This window comes from Solanum lycopersicum, chromosome 6 (assembly GCF_036512215.1).
Source record: "Solanum lycopersicum chromosome 6, SLM_r2.1".
NCBI classification, from domain to species: Eukaryota; Viridiplantae; Streptophyta; class Magnoliopsida; order Solanales; family Solanaceae; genus Solanum; species Solanum lycopersicum.
This window is the reverse complement of record NC_090805.1, coordinates 8,179,370-8,194,175: the sequence shown is the minus strand read 5'-3', so window position 1 is coordinate 8,194,175 and position 14,806 is coordinate 8,179,370. Positions and strand designations below refer to the sequence as shown.

At 32.9% G+C, this 14,806-nt stretch overlaps 1 protein-coding gene and 1 long non-coding RNA gene across 8 annotated transcripts; one reads left to right on the top strand and one right to left on the bottom strand.

The window, feature by feature from the left end:
- Window positions 1-6,630: 6,630 nt before the first annotated feature.
- On the top strand, window positions 6,631-8,996 carry LOC101250602 (uncharacterized). Of its 4 annotated transcripts, none has more exons than XR_002027959.3 (4): window positions 6,631-6,771; window positions 6,888-7,072; window positions 7,143-7,238; window positions 8,439-8,762. It is a non-coding gene; the product is annotated as an uncharacterized lncRNA (long non-coding RNA). The 4 variants fall into 4 exon arrangements; XR_741851.4 differs by having other exon boundaries at window positions 6,632-6,771; window positions 6,970-7,072; XR_741850.4 differs by lacking the exon at window positions 6,631-6,771 and adding an exon at window positions 8,772-8,996 and having other exon boundaries at window positions 6,824-7,072; window positions 8,439-8,489.
- A 343-nt stretch (window positions 8,997-9,339) lies between these two features.
- On the bottom strand, window positions 9,340-12,584 carry LOC101250307 (uncharacterized). 4 transcript variants are annotated; one of them, XM_010323599.4, is made up of 9 exons: window positions 12,315-12,584; window positions 11,301-11,643; window positions 11,017-11,050; window positions 10,594-10,797; window positions 10,217-10,306; window positions 10,029-10,094; window positions 9,852-9,943; window positions 9,699-9,746; window positions 9,340-9,614 (listed from the first exon to the last, which is right to left on the bottom strand). In XM_010323599.4, the coding sequence occupies exons 1-9, from the start codon at window positions 12,472-12,474 to the stop codon at window positions 9,515-9,517; spliced, it is 1,137 nt and encodes a 378-aa protein (XP_010321901.1). In that variant the 5' UTR covers window positions 12,475-12,584; the 3' UTR covers window positions 9,340-9,514. The 4 variants fall into 4 exon arrangements, with proteins under 4 accessions (XP_010321901.1, XP_010321902.1, XP_010321903.1 ...); XM_010323600.4 differs by having other exon boundaries at window positions 9,852-9,940; XM_010323601.4 differs by having other exon boundaries at window positions 11,301-11,757; window positions 12,315-12,455.
- Window positions 12,585-14,806: the final 2,222 nt, after the last annotated feature.

The window sequence follows — 14,806 nt, the reverse complement described above, 5'->3', positions numbered from 1 at the left end:
ATTCTTTTGGATTAGGAGGGCTACAGTAGGATTAAAGTGTTGCAAATAAATGTCTGAGGCAATATGACATTTGATAATTATAGCCTCTGACATACACTCTATTAAGTTATTATCACAAGCAAGCAAGCCGTTTTTTCAGCTGCCTCTCTAAATGAATTATAATATGATCCATTAACAGTTCAAAGATCTTCATAAGATTTTGGTCCTTTTATGTTCATCAGCAATAATCGAACATAGTAACTTTTTCCTTCTTTTTGGTGTCATGTGACGACACTACCTACGCCATTGCTTTTTTTCTTTGTGTCCACATTTCTTTACTTGTAGATCAAACAAAGTGGTCAGGAAATTCTTTGTATAACGAATTAAGTTCAGTTGCAATTTTATTTGTTTTGTTCATTGAGAAGAACTCTGTTAACATTGTTCTTTTGATTGCAGGATTTGAGCTTATCCGGAATGAGAAAATATGTTGTCCATCAAGATGAAGTTGAAGATGATATACTGTAGGAGTCATTTCATTAATAGAAAAGCCAAATAGACGCCACATAGCCTCTGGTGGTGAAACCCATCTAGTAGATCGGTGATCTTTTATTTCATCCATTTCTACAGTTTAATCATTATTATTATGTATATGAAAAGAAATTTTGTCAAGTCATTTGCAAATATATTTGTAAATATGCTTGACAGCTTTCATCTGAACAAATTTCAACATTCATGTGATAGTTAAACTTGGCCAAGAGGTATAGGTTGTAGGGAACAACAAACGAATTATCTAGATATTGATTTCTAATTTAAAAATATTTACCACTGTTTCGTCTTCTGTAAAACGGATAGGATTTCTTGCCCTTAAATGTTTCAGTGGCGTAATTGTGAGGGTATTTAAACTTACAATGTACGTTTTTTTTCATGCATGAACTATTAGAACCGCATGGACCATGCATCATATGCTTAATAACTATAGAGTATAAATAATTATTTGTGGCAGGATCAGGTATTTCAGCAGAAACCAAATGATCATAAGCCTCAGGAGTTAATAATTTATAGCTATCAGCAAGTATGATAAGGAAATGTGCATCAGGTAAACCACACTTTTGAAATTTTATAGTGTACATAAAAGCAACAATTTTATCAAAGATTTTTTTCTTAGTAATAATATCCGACTTTAATTCTTTGACTTTTGCTTTAAAAACTCGAGTTATTAAATCAGCTCGATTTTGAACCTCATCAGTTGGTAACAGAAAATCATGTATTTCTGGCCATGAAGGATTACACTTCATAGTTAGGAAGATGTCAGGTTTTCGAAATTATTATACTAAGGAAATAACATCCATGTATGGACGACACATGTCTCGTAGACCTCCAGTAAAGCTAGCAGGGAGGAACGTTTTTATCCAATATTTGAGGTGTATCTTTCTCCTTGTCTTAAATGATCCACCAATCCATATAGTACTTCATATCTATATAAATCTTGATTGAATACCAGAAAGTATATCCTTTGTCTCTCAACCTTTATAAATTCATGTACAAAATATTGTTGGAATAGTCTACAAGAATGAGCAGCAGTATTTTCTTCAGTATCTCTAATTTGAAGTTTATTACAATAATACTGGCGCCATGAGACTGTGTTTTTCTTTTGCCTTTGAAGTTCAGTTGCATGAGTGTCAAAAATAAAAATGTTCCCACTTAAATTCAAAGAGAAGTCAAAGCGATATGTATTTTATCTTTTGTCTCATCAAACTTTAGACTTGTACGAAGTATTGATGGGTCTATAGAAGGGGCAAACCCTTATAAAATATGAATCTCTTATTAGTACGGTTGAAGTCTTTAAATTAGATCAAGTATGCAAATTGAAGTATTTATATTCTTCGAGTTTATTATTTGAAGTATCCAAATTCTCTAAGTATACAGGTTGAAGTATTCAAATACTCTAAGTAGAAGGTAAGGCTTCAAGTATGTAAGTAGAAATCTCCAAATGCGTATGTAATTGAATTACATGCCTAAAGGTGCGCGAGGTTTGTCCCTTTGCACCTTAAGCTAGCTTTGTTGCGGATTATTCCTCAATAGATCTTTGAATTTCTATGTTTTAAGGTGGACAAACTTGTCCCTTTGCACCTTAAGCTAGGACTTTTCATAGATGTATATTTAAAAGAACCTTTTTAAATTTTTATGTTTTAAGGTGGACAATATTTGTCCCTTTGCATCTTAAGTTGACCTTTCACTGGTGTGTATTTAAAAGGATCTTTCAATTTTTTATGCCTTAAGGCAGACGATATTTGTCCCTTTGCACCTTAATCTAGCTTTGTTGCGAATTTATCTTTTCAATGAATCTTTAAATTTCTATGTCTTAAGGTGGACAAACTTGTCCCTTTGCACCTTAAGCTAGAGTTCCGACGGATTTATCTTTACAAGGTTCTTTAAATTTCCATGCCTTAAGGTGGACAATATTTGTCCCTTTGCACCTTAACCTGGTCTTTTCACGGGTTTATCCTGTCTCAAGTTGGTTAAGCATTCAGGACCTTGTAAAACCTTGAGTTTATTTTCAAGGCGGGAGCGGTACACGGTATCCTATTAAAGCTTCAAGTTGGTCAAGCATTTGGGACCTTGTAACACCTTGAGTTTATTTTCAAGGCGGGAGCGTTACACGGTTTTCTATTAAAGCTTCAAGATGGTTAAGCATTCAAGACCTTGTAACACCTTGAGTTTATCATCAAGGCGGGAGCGTTACACGGTACCCTATTAAAGCTTCAAGTTGGTTAAACATTCAGAACCTTATAACACCTTGAGTTTATTTTCAAGGGTGGAGCGTTACACGGTATTTTATTAAAACTTCAAGTTAGTCAAGCATTCGGGACCTTGTAACACTTTGAGTTTATTTTCAAGGCGGGAGCGTTACACGATATTCTATTAAAGCTTCAAGATGGTTAAGCATTCAAGACCTTGTAATACCTTGAGTTTATCTTCAAGGTGGGAACGTTACACGATATCCTATTAAAGCTTCAAGTTGGTTAAACATTCGGAACCTTGTAAAACCTTGAGTTTATTTTCAAGGGGGGGGGGGGCGTTACACGGTATTCTATTAAAGCTTCAAGATGGTTAAGCATTCAGGACTTTGTAACACCTTGAGTTTATCTTCAAGGCAGGAGCGTTACACGGTATCCTATTAGAGCTTCAAGTTGGTTAAACATTCGGAACCTTGTAATACCTAGAGTTTATTTCAAAGGGGGAGCGTTACACAGTATTCCAGTAAAGCTTCAAGTTGGTTAAGCATTCGAAACCTTGTAACACCTTGAGTTTGTTTTCAAGGCAGAAGCGTTACGCGGTATTCTAGTAAAGCTTCAAATTGGATAAGCATTCGAGATCTTGTAACACCTTGAGTTTGTTTTCAAGGCGGGAGCGTTACATGAGTTTCTAGTAAAGTTTTAAATTTTTTAAGCATTCGGGGCTTGGAACACCTTGAGAGTATTATTTATTTATTTGTTAAGACATGGACATTAAACGCATTTTCATGTGATAAATCCTTCCAATATGTAGCCTCCGTAAAATATAAAATTTCTTTTGTTGATCTACAAAAAAAAAAGAAGAAGGAGGAAAATACAAGTGAAGGAGAGATTGTTACCCGTCAAGATGTTTGAGACCCGAAAGGTATTAAATCATGAATCTTGGATGTGTTGTAGACCTTTATGTCTAGATTCATAATCATCAAGCGGATTGTGATTTCGTTGTTCTTACGTCAAGACACGAAATTTTTATTAAGTCACACAAATCTGAAAATTTTTAGCATGGCAGAATCTAGAGTTAACTTCAAAAAATCGTATAGAAAGATTCTAAAGGTATTAAATTTTGAATATTGGATCTGTTAGAGATCGAAAAGCCTAATTTTTAAAGAATTAAACGGTTCATGATTTTGATTTTTATACAATGAGATATGAATTTTCTACGACGAACATGTCAGGCTGTAAAAAAAAGTAAGAATTTTTAGCATGACAGAATCTAGAGCTAACTTCAAAAATTCATCTACAAAGATTCTGAAGGTATTAAATTTTGAATTTTGGATATGTTAGAGATTGAAAAGTCTTTCTGAAAAATCAAACGGTTCATGATTTTGATTTTTCTACAATGAGATATGAATTTTCTACGACGAACATGTCAGGCTGTAAAAAAAGTGACGAATTTTTAGCATGACAGAATCTAACTTTAAAAAATCATATAGAAAGATTCTTAAGGTATTAAATTTTGAATTTAGGGTACGTAAGATATCTAAAAGTCTTGTTTCTGAAAAATCAAACGGTTCATGATTTTGATTTTTCTACAATGAGATATGAATTTTCTATGACAGACATGTCAAGCTGTAAAAAAAGTGACGAAAATAAATTAAAAAAAAGAGAAAAATTACCTTGAGTATGCCCTTTTCGTCGTAGGCTCACAATCTGTAATTGAAGATAAAATTATGGAGACAATGTATCTATTTATAGATGTCATGTGGTGGGATAAAATCCTTCTCCCAGTTCAATTACAATTTCTTTTTGGCTTGGGCAATAAAACATATATATGAATATGAAATTGAGTAGGATTACAATTCCTAGTTCAATTACAACTTCTTTTTGGCTTGGGCAATAAAACATAATATGAATATGAAATTGAGTAGGATTACAATTCCTAGTTCAATTACAATTTCTTTTTGGCTTGGGCAATAAAACATATATATGAATATGAACTTGAGTAGTATTACAATTCCTAATTGAATATAATTTCTTTTTTGTTTGGGCAATAAACCATATATAGGAATATGAAATTAAGTAGGATTACAATTGTAAATTCAATTATAATTCATTTTTAACTAAGGTGAATTTAGTAAGGGGTTAATGCTTCAAGCCTAGTCTCTAAAAGATAAAATATCTCGACAAGACTTGAAGCAGGGGGCATTTGTAATCATTTAAAATTTATTAAATATAAATTTATAAAATGATTTGGATTATATTGAATTCATAAATATATTAATCCAAATAAATATTATGGATTGATATAATTGACTTAAATATTTAAGTCCAATAAATACGAATTTAATTAAAGTCTAATTAATTATTTTTTGCTACATTGGATGAACCCAATTTGTTAAACCCAATCACATCTCATTCTAGAGCCCATCTTGGCGCCACGTGTGCAAATGATGTGGCATGCCAAGTCAAACAAGAAAATCAATAGAATCATGACACGGGTCAAAGATGACAAGCCCGCTCCATAAAGCCCAAAGTCATGTCACTTAAATCTGATTGGCTGGACGGAATCCTATTCCAATTGCAACTCCTCTATTCTAAAACTATAAATAGAGGTACTCATAATTTAGAGAAGAGACAGAAAATTCTAAACAAGAAGCTAGAGAAATTCCGTGGTACAAACACCATTTAATTCTCTACAAAGCTACAAGTTTAATAATTCAAGCATTCAAGTTCAAGAACGATCAAGATCAAGACCACCGAATTCAAGAACAAGTTCGAAGCCCTTGAATTCAAATAAAAGTCAAGACCAAGATAAAGTTCAAGTTCAAGTTCATCATAGATTCAAGAACAAGCTTTAAAGCCCTTGAATTTATATTTGAAAAGGCGAATTCAGAGGAATTATAGAGATTGTAACAATTGCATTTGAAATAATAAAATTGATTGTTGATGTAACTTTCCTTTCTTGAATATTGTTTTCTTGATGCGAATTTTATTGTCTACAACATTCTCGAAGTTTTTGAGTGTAAAAAATAGTCATATTAATGATGTAACTTAATGTTAAATTTTTAATAGATAAAATATATTACCCTATTACGATAAAAATGTTCAAAATATTATTTTCTATAAAAAAAACTATTTTACTTAAATGAGTATTTCATAACATTTTATTGATACAATGTTTAATTTCATATGCACATTCAGATATTATTGAAAACAAAGAGTCGCGTTAATCTAGTGTTTAGATTGAAGATTCAAAGACAACATCTTAATATTCAGACGTTTATTCAGATTTATTCAAATTTATCTATCTAGATGTTAGTGCATATCTTAATATTTAAATGTGTATTGAGATTCATACGTCATAATCTTAATGGAAACAAATAATGTCTAAGTAAGCTTTGGTGATTGAATTATAAAATTGTCATAATTTTATTTCAAACTAGACTTTTAAGAGTAGAAAAAACAAGATATAGGGCCCGTTTGGATGGGCTTAATGAAAGCAGCTTTAAAAAAATACTTTTGAAAGTGATGAAATTTATTTTTAAAATAAGCAGTTATGCGTTTGGATAAAAGTGTTGAAGTTGCTATGTCAAACGTGAAAAGGGAAAAATGGAAGAAAGTAATGTTAGGATTATGTGAGTATTTTGGAAATTGTATAAAAATATTAAGGGCAAAAAGATAAAAATGTGGTCAATTTAAAACAACTTATAAGCAAAAAAAAAAAAAACACACCCCTACCCCAGCTTTTAACTTTTGACTTAAAATAAGTTTTTTTTAACTAAAAATAAGTTATTTTGAATATTGTCGAACAGTTAAATAAATCAAAAACCAATTTTTAATTTAGTTTGACCAGTTTTTAAAATGAGCCAAACAAGCTCATAGTGAGCCAAACAGGCTCATAGATAACACAATGCAATGTGAATATGGTCAAAATGAGTTTCACGAGCCATTGAAGAGATATGACCAAGAAATAAGTCCTTAGCTGATAGTAGCTATTGATTTTGCAAGATCTTCAGTATCAAAAACATCAACATCGACTTTGTAACAACCCTAATTTGTAAATTCCTTTCGTTTGGTTTTAATAATTTTTTATTCTGTTACTGCAGGATATTGCTGAAATGTTTCATCTTTGTGCCCTAATTGCTATGAAATTTGCATTGCATAATTTGAAAGATTCAGACCATCAAATGAGGAATAGAACAATTAAAGCATTGATTGCTTTGGAAGTGTTGAATTTATCAGTATTACTTTGCAGCGAAGAGTTCATCCACAAACTAAACAAGGATTGGAGAGATGAGGATAGACCTACTGATGTCTTTTCGATGTCTCAAAATATACCTGAACTTGAGCTTCAAATTGTAAGAAAATACTTCATTATTCACATGTCAAAACTCATGTAACAGATCTGACTAGGTCCGTGTTCAACAGTTAATGGTGGGAGACATTGTGATTTTGGTGGAGCCAGTAACAAGGCATGTAGAAGAAAGGAGATGTAGTTCACTGGACGAAATAAACATCTTACTGGTTGGTTCCACATACTTCTGAACAATCTCTATATGATTCAGTAAAATTCAACTTTTTTTTTTTGGCTAAGCAACATATATGTTCTCTTCAAAATCACAAATATTTATCATCTATGAAGTGAAATTATTTATCATATAGGAGTCGAGAACATGAACAAGATAGCAATATATCACTTTCCGGACATTTAGGTTGGGCCTGCTTTGATTATTTTGGTTGAACGTTCGGTATTACAGGTCTGTCTCTATAATTTTTATACTCATGGCTCGTGGGTGGTTGTACACACTTTCATCACTTACCCAATTACGTATTTATCATATGTCTGGTAGGATACCCTCCTTGTCTTGGATCTTTGCTTTCACATTATCAATGGTATATTAACTTTCTACCTCCAGGGTGTGCATTGTCTTCCCGGTCAATATCTTAACAAAGATCTGCATATATACCACCCCTTAGGTGCAACACCAAATGGAGAGTTACGTTGATTCCTTTTGAATATTGTAATCTGCTAGAGTCCTTCCATCCTCAAGCTGCTTTCTAGCAAAAATAACCTCTGCTGGTCCCTTCCATGTCTTGAATTTTAGCCAAGATCACTTCCAACCTTTCCAATTCATGAGCTTAAAACTCATGCTCAATTTCACTCATTCATTGGTGTTTCTCTGCCCTCACATCATCTGATTTTTCTTCTTAGTTTATCAACTTGAACTTCAAAAGAAGATGGCGTCCACACAACAACAGACATAGAAGGACCATATATATTTGTATCTTTATAATGATTAGTAGCAAACTCTTTCACATTGGGCTACTCTTGAACTAAATTCTTCTTTTTCCTGTTTGCTGCAATTACTCACTATAGGCTTTTCCATGGAATTTGCTTAAACCATGGCTATTATTTGGTTATGCAGTTCATTTGATGTGTTGCTTCGAACTTATGACAAGAAATATTTCATTTTCTGCATGCTTCCTTCCTCCTTTTTGTGCTTTCTTTATTTGGTTTTTGTTTTGTTTCTTTGATTTCTATTGCCACTAAAGCTCCTTTCATTTCTCTTATGTAATTGAAATGGATACTACTTTAATTTGCACGAGTCATTCTCTATCATTTCTAGTTTTTCCCAATTAACTATGCTATATGTTGAGCTAATAAACGTTAAATCAAAATGAGTGAGATATTTTAATTGGCAAAATCATTTTTTTCTTATTCAGGATACTAGAGAAGATCATTGTTTAACAAAATGATGAAGGATGCCACCTAAAGTTAAGTATATTTGGCAGCTACATTTTTTCCTCTTACTGTATCGGATATTTTTTCAAGTGCCAGTACTTATTTACTTGTGAGAATTTTAGGTCGAAACATAGATTATGAAAAATCAAGAGCTTAATTTTTTTTAAAAATAATTAGCAAGAGGTACTCTAAATGTAGGCCAGCAGTATGAAAAGAAAAAAAATTGCTTTCTAACGTATGTGGTGTGTATTAGTTTGCTTGAATGATGTGTATATAACATCCTTTACGTATTTATTCTTTCCAAATTTATGTAGGACCAGAAAATTCTAATATTGGTTGGAGCAAGACAACCAACTAGATGCCAGAAGAGTGGCAACTCAGTTAGCAATGAAAATTAGCTAAAAAAGAGAAGATATTTACTCTAGCCATGGATATGACCGAGAGAATAATTCAAAGCAACGTGGTAGAGTTTTGCTCTTACTACTTGTATCTTTACGGTGTTGTTTCTTATTAATCTAATAGAATTTTATTTTAGTTCAGTTACAACTTTCACTATCGCTTACCTAAGTGATAGATCAAAGGTTTTGAACATTGAAATTTGGAAAAGATTTTTACGAGGAGCAAATTTAATTTGTTTTGGATAAGGAAAAACTGGATAGCGTTTTTATGGAACAAAGATTGTAATAACAAGTTGTTTGCTGCACTAATTTTGATCCTTATATTATTTATTCTATATATCTCATCAGACCTTCCATTAAAACAAGTGTGTTGTGCCCTTTAGGTCTAAGCTAACCAAAATAACACAACTAAACAGAGACCTTGATGGGATACACAATGAAAACCCTGAAATTAAAAATAAAATAAAATAGACAGACAAGGAAGTAAATACAATGACACCAGCTTACTAGTAAATAAAATAACATTTCATATTTTTAGCTTACTGATTTATTTCAGTCCACTAAAAATAAATAAAAATACAATTTCATGTAATACTGGGCTGCTTAATGGAGTTTGAACTCATTCACCATCTCCAACATGACTTACATCTCGATCGGGGCTATGAAACAAACAATCTGGATAAACAACAAGTCTTTGTTCTAATCAGTATGGCAAAGATTCCATAGCAAGGCAGATGGAGAATACCAACAGCAAAGTACCTGCAATTTCGACATCATGAGAATAAATAAGCATAAAAATCATAACACATTGCGTAAAAAGTTCTTAGGATGTTGCACACATACCAAAGGGGAGCATATTGAGATGACAAGTCTAGAAAGGGATACGGCCACCTGTTTGCAACAGAAGTTAACAGTTTTTTTAGTAAAATGCATAAGCCTTAGATGAATCAGGTGTCCCATAAGAACAATAGTCACTATGATCAAATGAAAATATACCTCAACGAGACAAACATGTGGAGGATCCACTGGAAAATGACAAATACGCATGTCCAAAGTACAAAATATGCTAACCGGAAGAAAGGGAACTGCTGAACAGGAAGTAAGAATGAATATTGACTACGCTTAGATATAGATAACATTTAAATCTTTGTCAGTATGGAACTTCAAACTTACTAGACGATTTAGAAACACATCACCTAGAAGGCAAATAGCATTGACAGAATGCATACAAACAGCCAGCTGCAATAACACATAGGCTATCAGATTATGTAGAGGCAGATATAGTATATAATACAACTGAAAAACCCTATACAAGGGGAAGAAGATCAAGATAAAAAAGCAAAACTAGTTCTCATACTTACGAAGTGCAATTTGTAGTTTTTGTCAGTAAGGAACGGATATATAACGAGCCAAAAAACACAATCTGTAAGCACAATGGCACCTGCAGTCATCTGCAAATTATTTGAGGGAGGAGGAACAATTAGCCAAGTATCCATAAAACGCAGTATGAATACCTCTCCTATGACAAACAAGGCCTAAACATGTTTGACTAGACTGAAAAGAACTAAATAATCAACATTTGTGACAAACGTGAGAAATTTTAGAAGATTTACATATTCTATATACTACATGGGAATAGATAAACTCTCTGTGCCTTTACCTTCAACAGCAAAAAGGAATGAAAAGAAAAAGAAACCGACATGACTGGTTGTAACACTTGCGATCAAAGAAAACATACCTGAAAGATTATTTGCAAGGCAAGTCCCCAATGATCATGTGGCTCTCCATGGGAATTCAAGCCATTGGATTCAATAAGTACGCTTAAATTTTCAGGAACTGGAGCAATGTAAGTGCCTCTCTCTGTATCAACACCACCAGTGCTAGCACCACTACCTCCGTTGCAAGGTTGGAGACAGCCACGGATGGACAATGAAGATCCTAGCTAGTAAATTTAGCTGAGAGCATTACCAACTTATATAAGAAATACAATAATCCAAAACTAAAAGGAACAAGGAAAGACATGATGGGTAGTGTGAATGACAAATTCTTTAGCTATGCCTTGCAGGGGAGGGGAGTATTAATTCCATCTTTTCACACCTTTCCTTTCTAAAAAATGTGTATACATGAACAAATTTAAAGATGGTCATATACACTAACATACCAAAAAGTAGACCGTAACCAAGGTGAATGTCCACCTGTTCAGTACAAAAAGAACAAAAAACAAAAGATAAGACAATCATAACTATATCAAGAAAATAGCTTGTTAGAATACAAATTTATTAGACAGTGTTATCTTTAGATTTTGAAGTTACTGTTTCTGAAATATTGTGTCTTAAAGGGAAATAATTGACATTATAGTAAGTTCAAATCCTGGATAACATCCATATAGTGTAGACAAAACAAAATAATGCCAAGATGAAATATGGACATGGACAATATCCTTACTGAGTATAGAAATAAAGTATGCGTACGCCGTGGAGAACTACATCTGCAGTGAGTAAAGACAGAAGTATGGAGAAAGCAATTAGTCTATAAGCAAGCAGCCAGTTAGGATGGATTGCTTTATAACATGTCTTCCAAACATCATCTTTGCACAGAAATGTTGCTTTCTTTTGCCCATTTTCTTTTCGGTACTTTGAAGAACAATCGTACTTCCATATAAGGAGAAGTGATACCACCATAGCTGCTAATATCAATATTGAACATATTAAGAATCTCCAGTTCAGCCAATAACTCAGAGTTGTTGTATCTGTTGTCATAATTGGTGACCAAGTATGATTTGAAGATTCTGTTAAAAAGGGCATCATAATTAAGTATTTGTGTCCAAGTTTGGTAGATTGATGTTTTCAAATTGATCAAGACATCATACTATTCTTGAAATTGAACTTTCTTTTCCCATTTTCTGCACAATAAAAGGAAAGTAGTTGCACTTTCCAACTTAAAACAGGACTTGTTTATCAAAACTATGTACTAGTAGACTTTTAACAAAGTGTTTTTGTATCACTATTTATTGAAAGAAACAGAGTATCTAGGGAAGAATATTGTATTACTATGACCTGCAAGGGGTTTCAAGAAATCTCAATCTAATCAAAATATTTTTCCTTTAGAACATATTCTTCAACTTAAAGAAGAAAAAGTATAAAAGCTTTATTCAAGATTCGAAATAGCATAATAATATGAGAGAGACTGGGAATAAGAAGATAAAGATGCTCTTCTCCAAAAGAATACAGAGATTGAGTCAAGGTCAGGAATTTGTGGGTTTTAAATTAATTTTTATTTGGGATTTACATGTTAATATAGTATATGTTAATATAGTATATTTATTTTTAATTTCTAACATAAATATAAGATCTATGAAAAAGTGACTGAGATATTTGAATTCGTGAATCTCCACCTAACTTCACCTCTGGCCATGACACAACTATATAGTACATAAGATGAGCAAACAGCAGAGCTTACCAGAAAATTTGTTCAAGAAAACGCCATTTTTGTGAGCTGAAATTGTGTTTATATTGATAAAGGATATGAGACCAAAGGGGTGGAATATGCGTGGTTTAAATTGGTAGTTGAGAATTAAAGTCATGGGTCCAGGGAAGTTATACAATATCGAAATCACCATTAAACCACTACGTGGATCTCAATCTGGACCTATACATCATCCCCCCAAAAAAAAAAGTAAATAAAAATTACACGCAACTCCGTTCCCTACGTCTCATATTTATTTCTTCTAAGCTACTCATTTAAATAATTAATCTCTATTTTAATTGTTATTCTTCTTCGTTTTTCTATCCAAAAAAATATCCTTTTTTTTTAATCTTGATTACTATTTTAACACTAATTTACATGTATATTTTCATTTGGTATTCGATAAATATATATAAATTTTATTTTATTTTGATTGGCATAGGATATAGGGATGAAAAAAATACTCTGTATTATTGTGTATTACTATACACAAGATTTGATATTTTATATTGATTAACTATTCAATTTTTTTGAAAAAATGTATGTAACTTTATATTTATTTTGTTTTTTTGTACTCTTGATTAAGCGAAAAGAAATTTAAAATGATTTTTAAAAAGATGGCAATAGTAATATTGTACCAACCGGCTGTTTCATAGTAATTGTTTCAACGAAGGAAAAGAAGAAACCTCGTGCAATGAATTATGTTAGGATTTGCTAATTTTGTATCATTATTAAAAAAAATTACTTCTTGGTAGAATTTATTTTTTATCCAATAAGGTCTTTTCATATTTAATTAACTTCTAATTAAAGTTAGACTTTCATAAATTAAATGTACTGTCTTATTTATTGTGAATTATCTTTTGATTGAGAATGACCATTTTGTCCTTTTTTATAGCGTTTTCATGCTTAGATTGTATTTCACAAAAGACTGGTGTAACACCTTGAATTTTAGAAAATGGAAAAGCGAACCTTTTTGCTACTGGTTGGTTTCTACAGGCCAAAGAAGCCATTTGTAGAAAGAGGGTTGAGTTTTTGAGAAAATTAAGTTTCGGTATCTCAATCTACGGTTGTTCAAGACGATCTGTCAAATGATCTACAAGTCATAGATGGGTCTTGTAGGTAGATCTCAAATTTAGTGGAATTTTAAGGTCAAAGTTATTTTCTACGATTAGGGCCTATGGACCGTAGGAAGTCCTACAGGCCATAAAAGGGTCCCATCAAAGTTGGGGTGGTTTTAAGGTCCACTACTTGATCTATGGTTGACCAGTATTGATGTACCGTGATTTCACGGTATTTTCAATGTCTTTTCCTTAAGTTCAATGTGTGTCTAAAGCCTGTTTGTATTGATTTTCATGTAGGTTTCTCTTTATTTGCAGGAAATCTGTCCAAAGGAGAACGCGGAGGATTTGAGCAGAAATTACAGAAGTGACCACCTACGGAGCCCACGATGGTCCGTTGTGACTGTGACGGTCTGTAGGTGGCGCCGTGTGAGATGAAAATGGCTGCTAAAGGAAGTTGGGGAAGTCTGACGAAGTGTGGGACTACGGAAGCTCATGCCGGACCGTCATAGCCACGACGGTCCGTCCTACATATTCGTCGTGGTTGTTAGAGAGTAGTTCCAGTATCCAATTTCAAGAAGTTTCTAAGTGTTGTGGAACGGAACCCCTCGACGGACCGTCGTGCTTGCAACAGTCCGTCATATCTGTCCGTCGAGGGTAACAGAGAGTTGATGAAGAAAGCAGTAGAAAATTATGCCAATGACGGAGCCCACGACGGTCCATCGTGTCCATGACAGTCTGTCGCAGGGATCGTCGATTCAGACGCATTTTGGACAGATTTTCCTTAAATAGAGTCCTTCTTTTATTAGGTTTTATTTTTTTTTTATAAATAGTTTGAAAAACCTCATTTTTGGGGTTAGACTTTTGGATATTTTTTAGTTCTCTTGTTTAAGTATTGAACTCTTAATTTTGGTATTTGATCATACTTTTCCGGAATCAATTGTTGGTATTTTTGTGAATTATTCAAGTGAATTTCTGGATTTTCTTCCTTCTCATAAAAGTAGGAGCATGATCTCTTATATTATCAATATGAATTGTGTGATTATTAGCATGGATAACTAAACTCCATAACTAGGCTTGTGGGAACCATGGGTAAATAATAAGGTAAAATCTAGCTAAAATAACAATTCTAGAATAGTATCTCGCATGTATTGTTAATTCTTTCGCTTAGAAGTCTTTTTAACGGATGACCAATGTTAGAACTCGCCTTATTGCTACTTGCCGGACAAGGGAGGTAGATATTAGGAAAAAAATTATCAACATAGATTTAGTGTATACTATCTAATAGGCTAGTGTCGGTTGGTACGAAGTAACAACTTAGTTAAATATCGAATATGATGGTTAATATGAGGTTAAGATAAGATTTAGTAAAGCAACACACGTAGCTGGACCAAGGTGCTGAGTGAGATCTAGATGCCGAACCAGGAT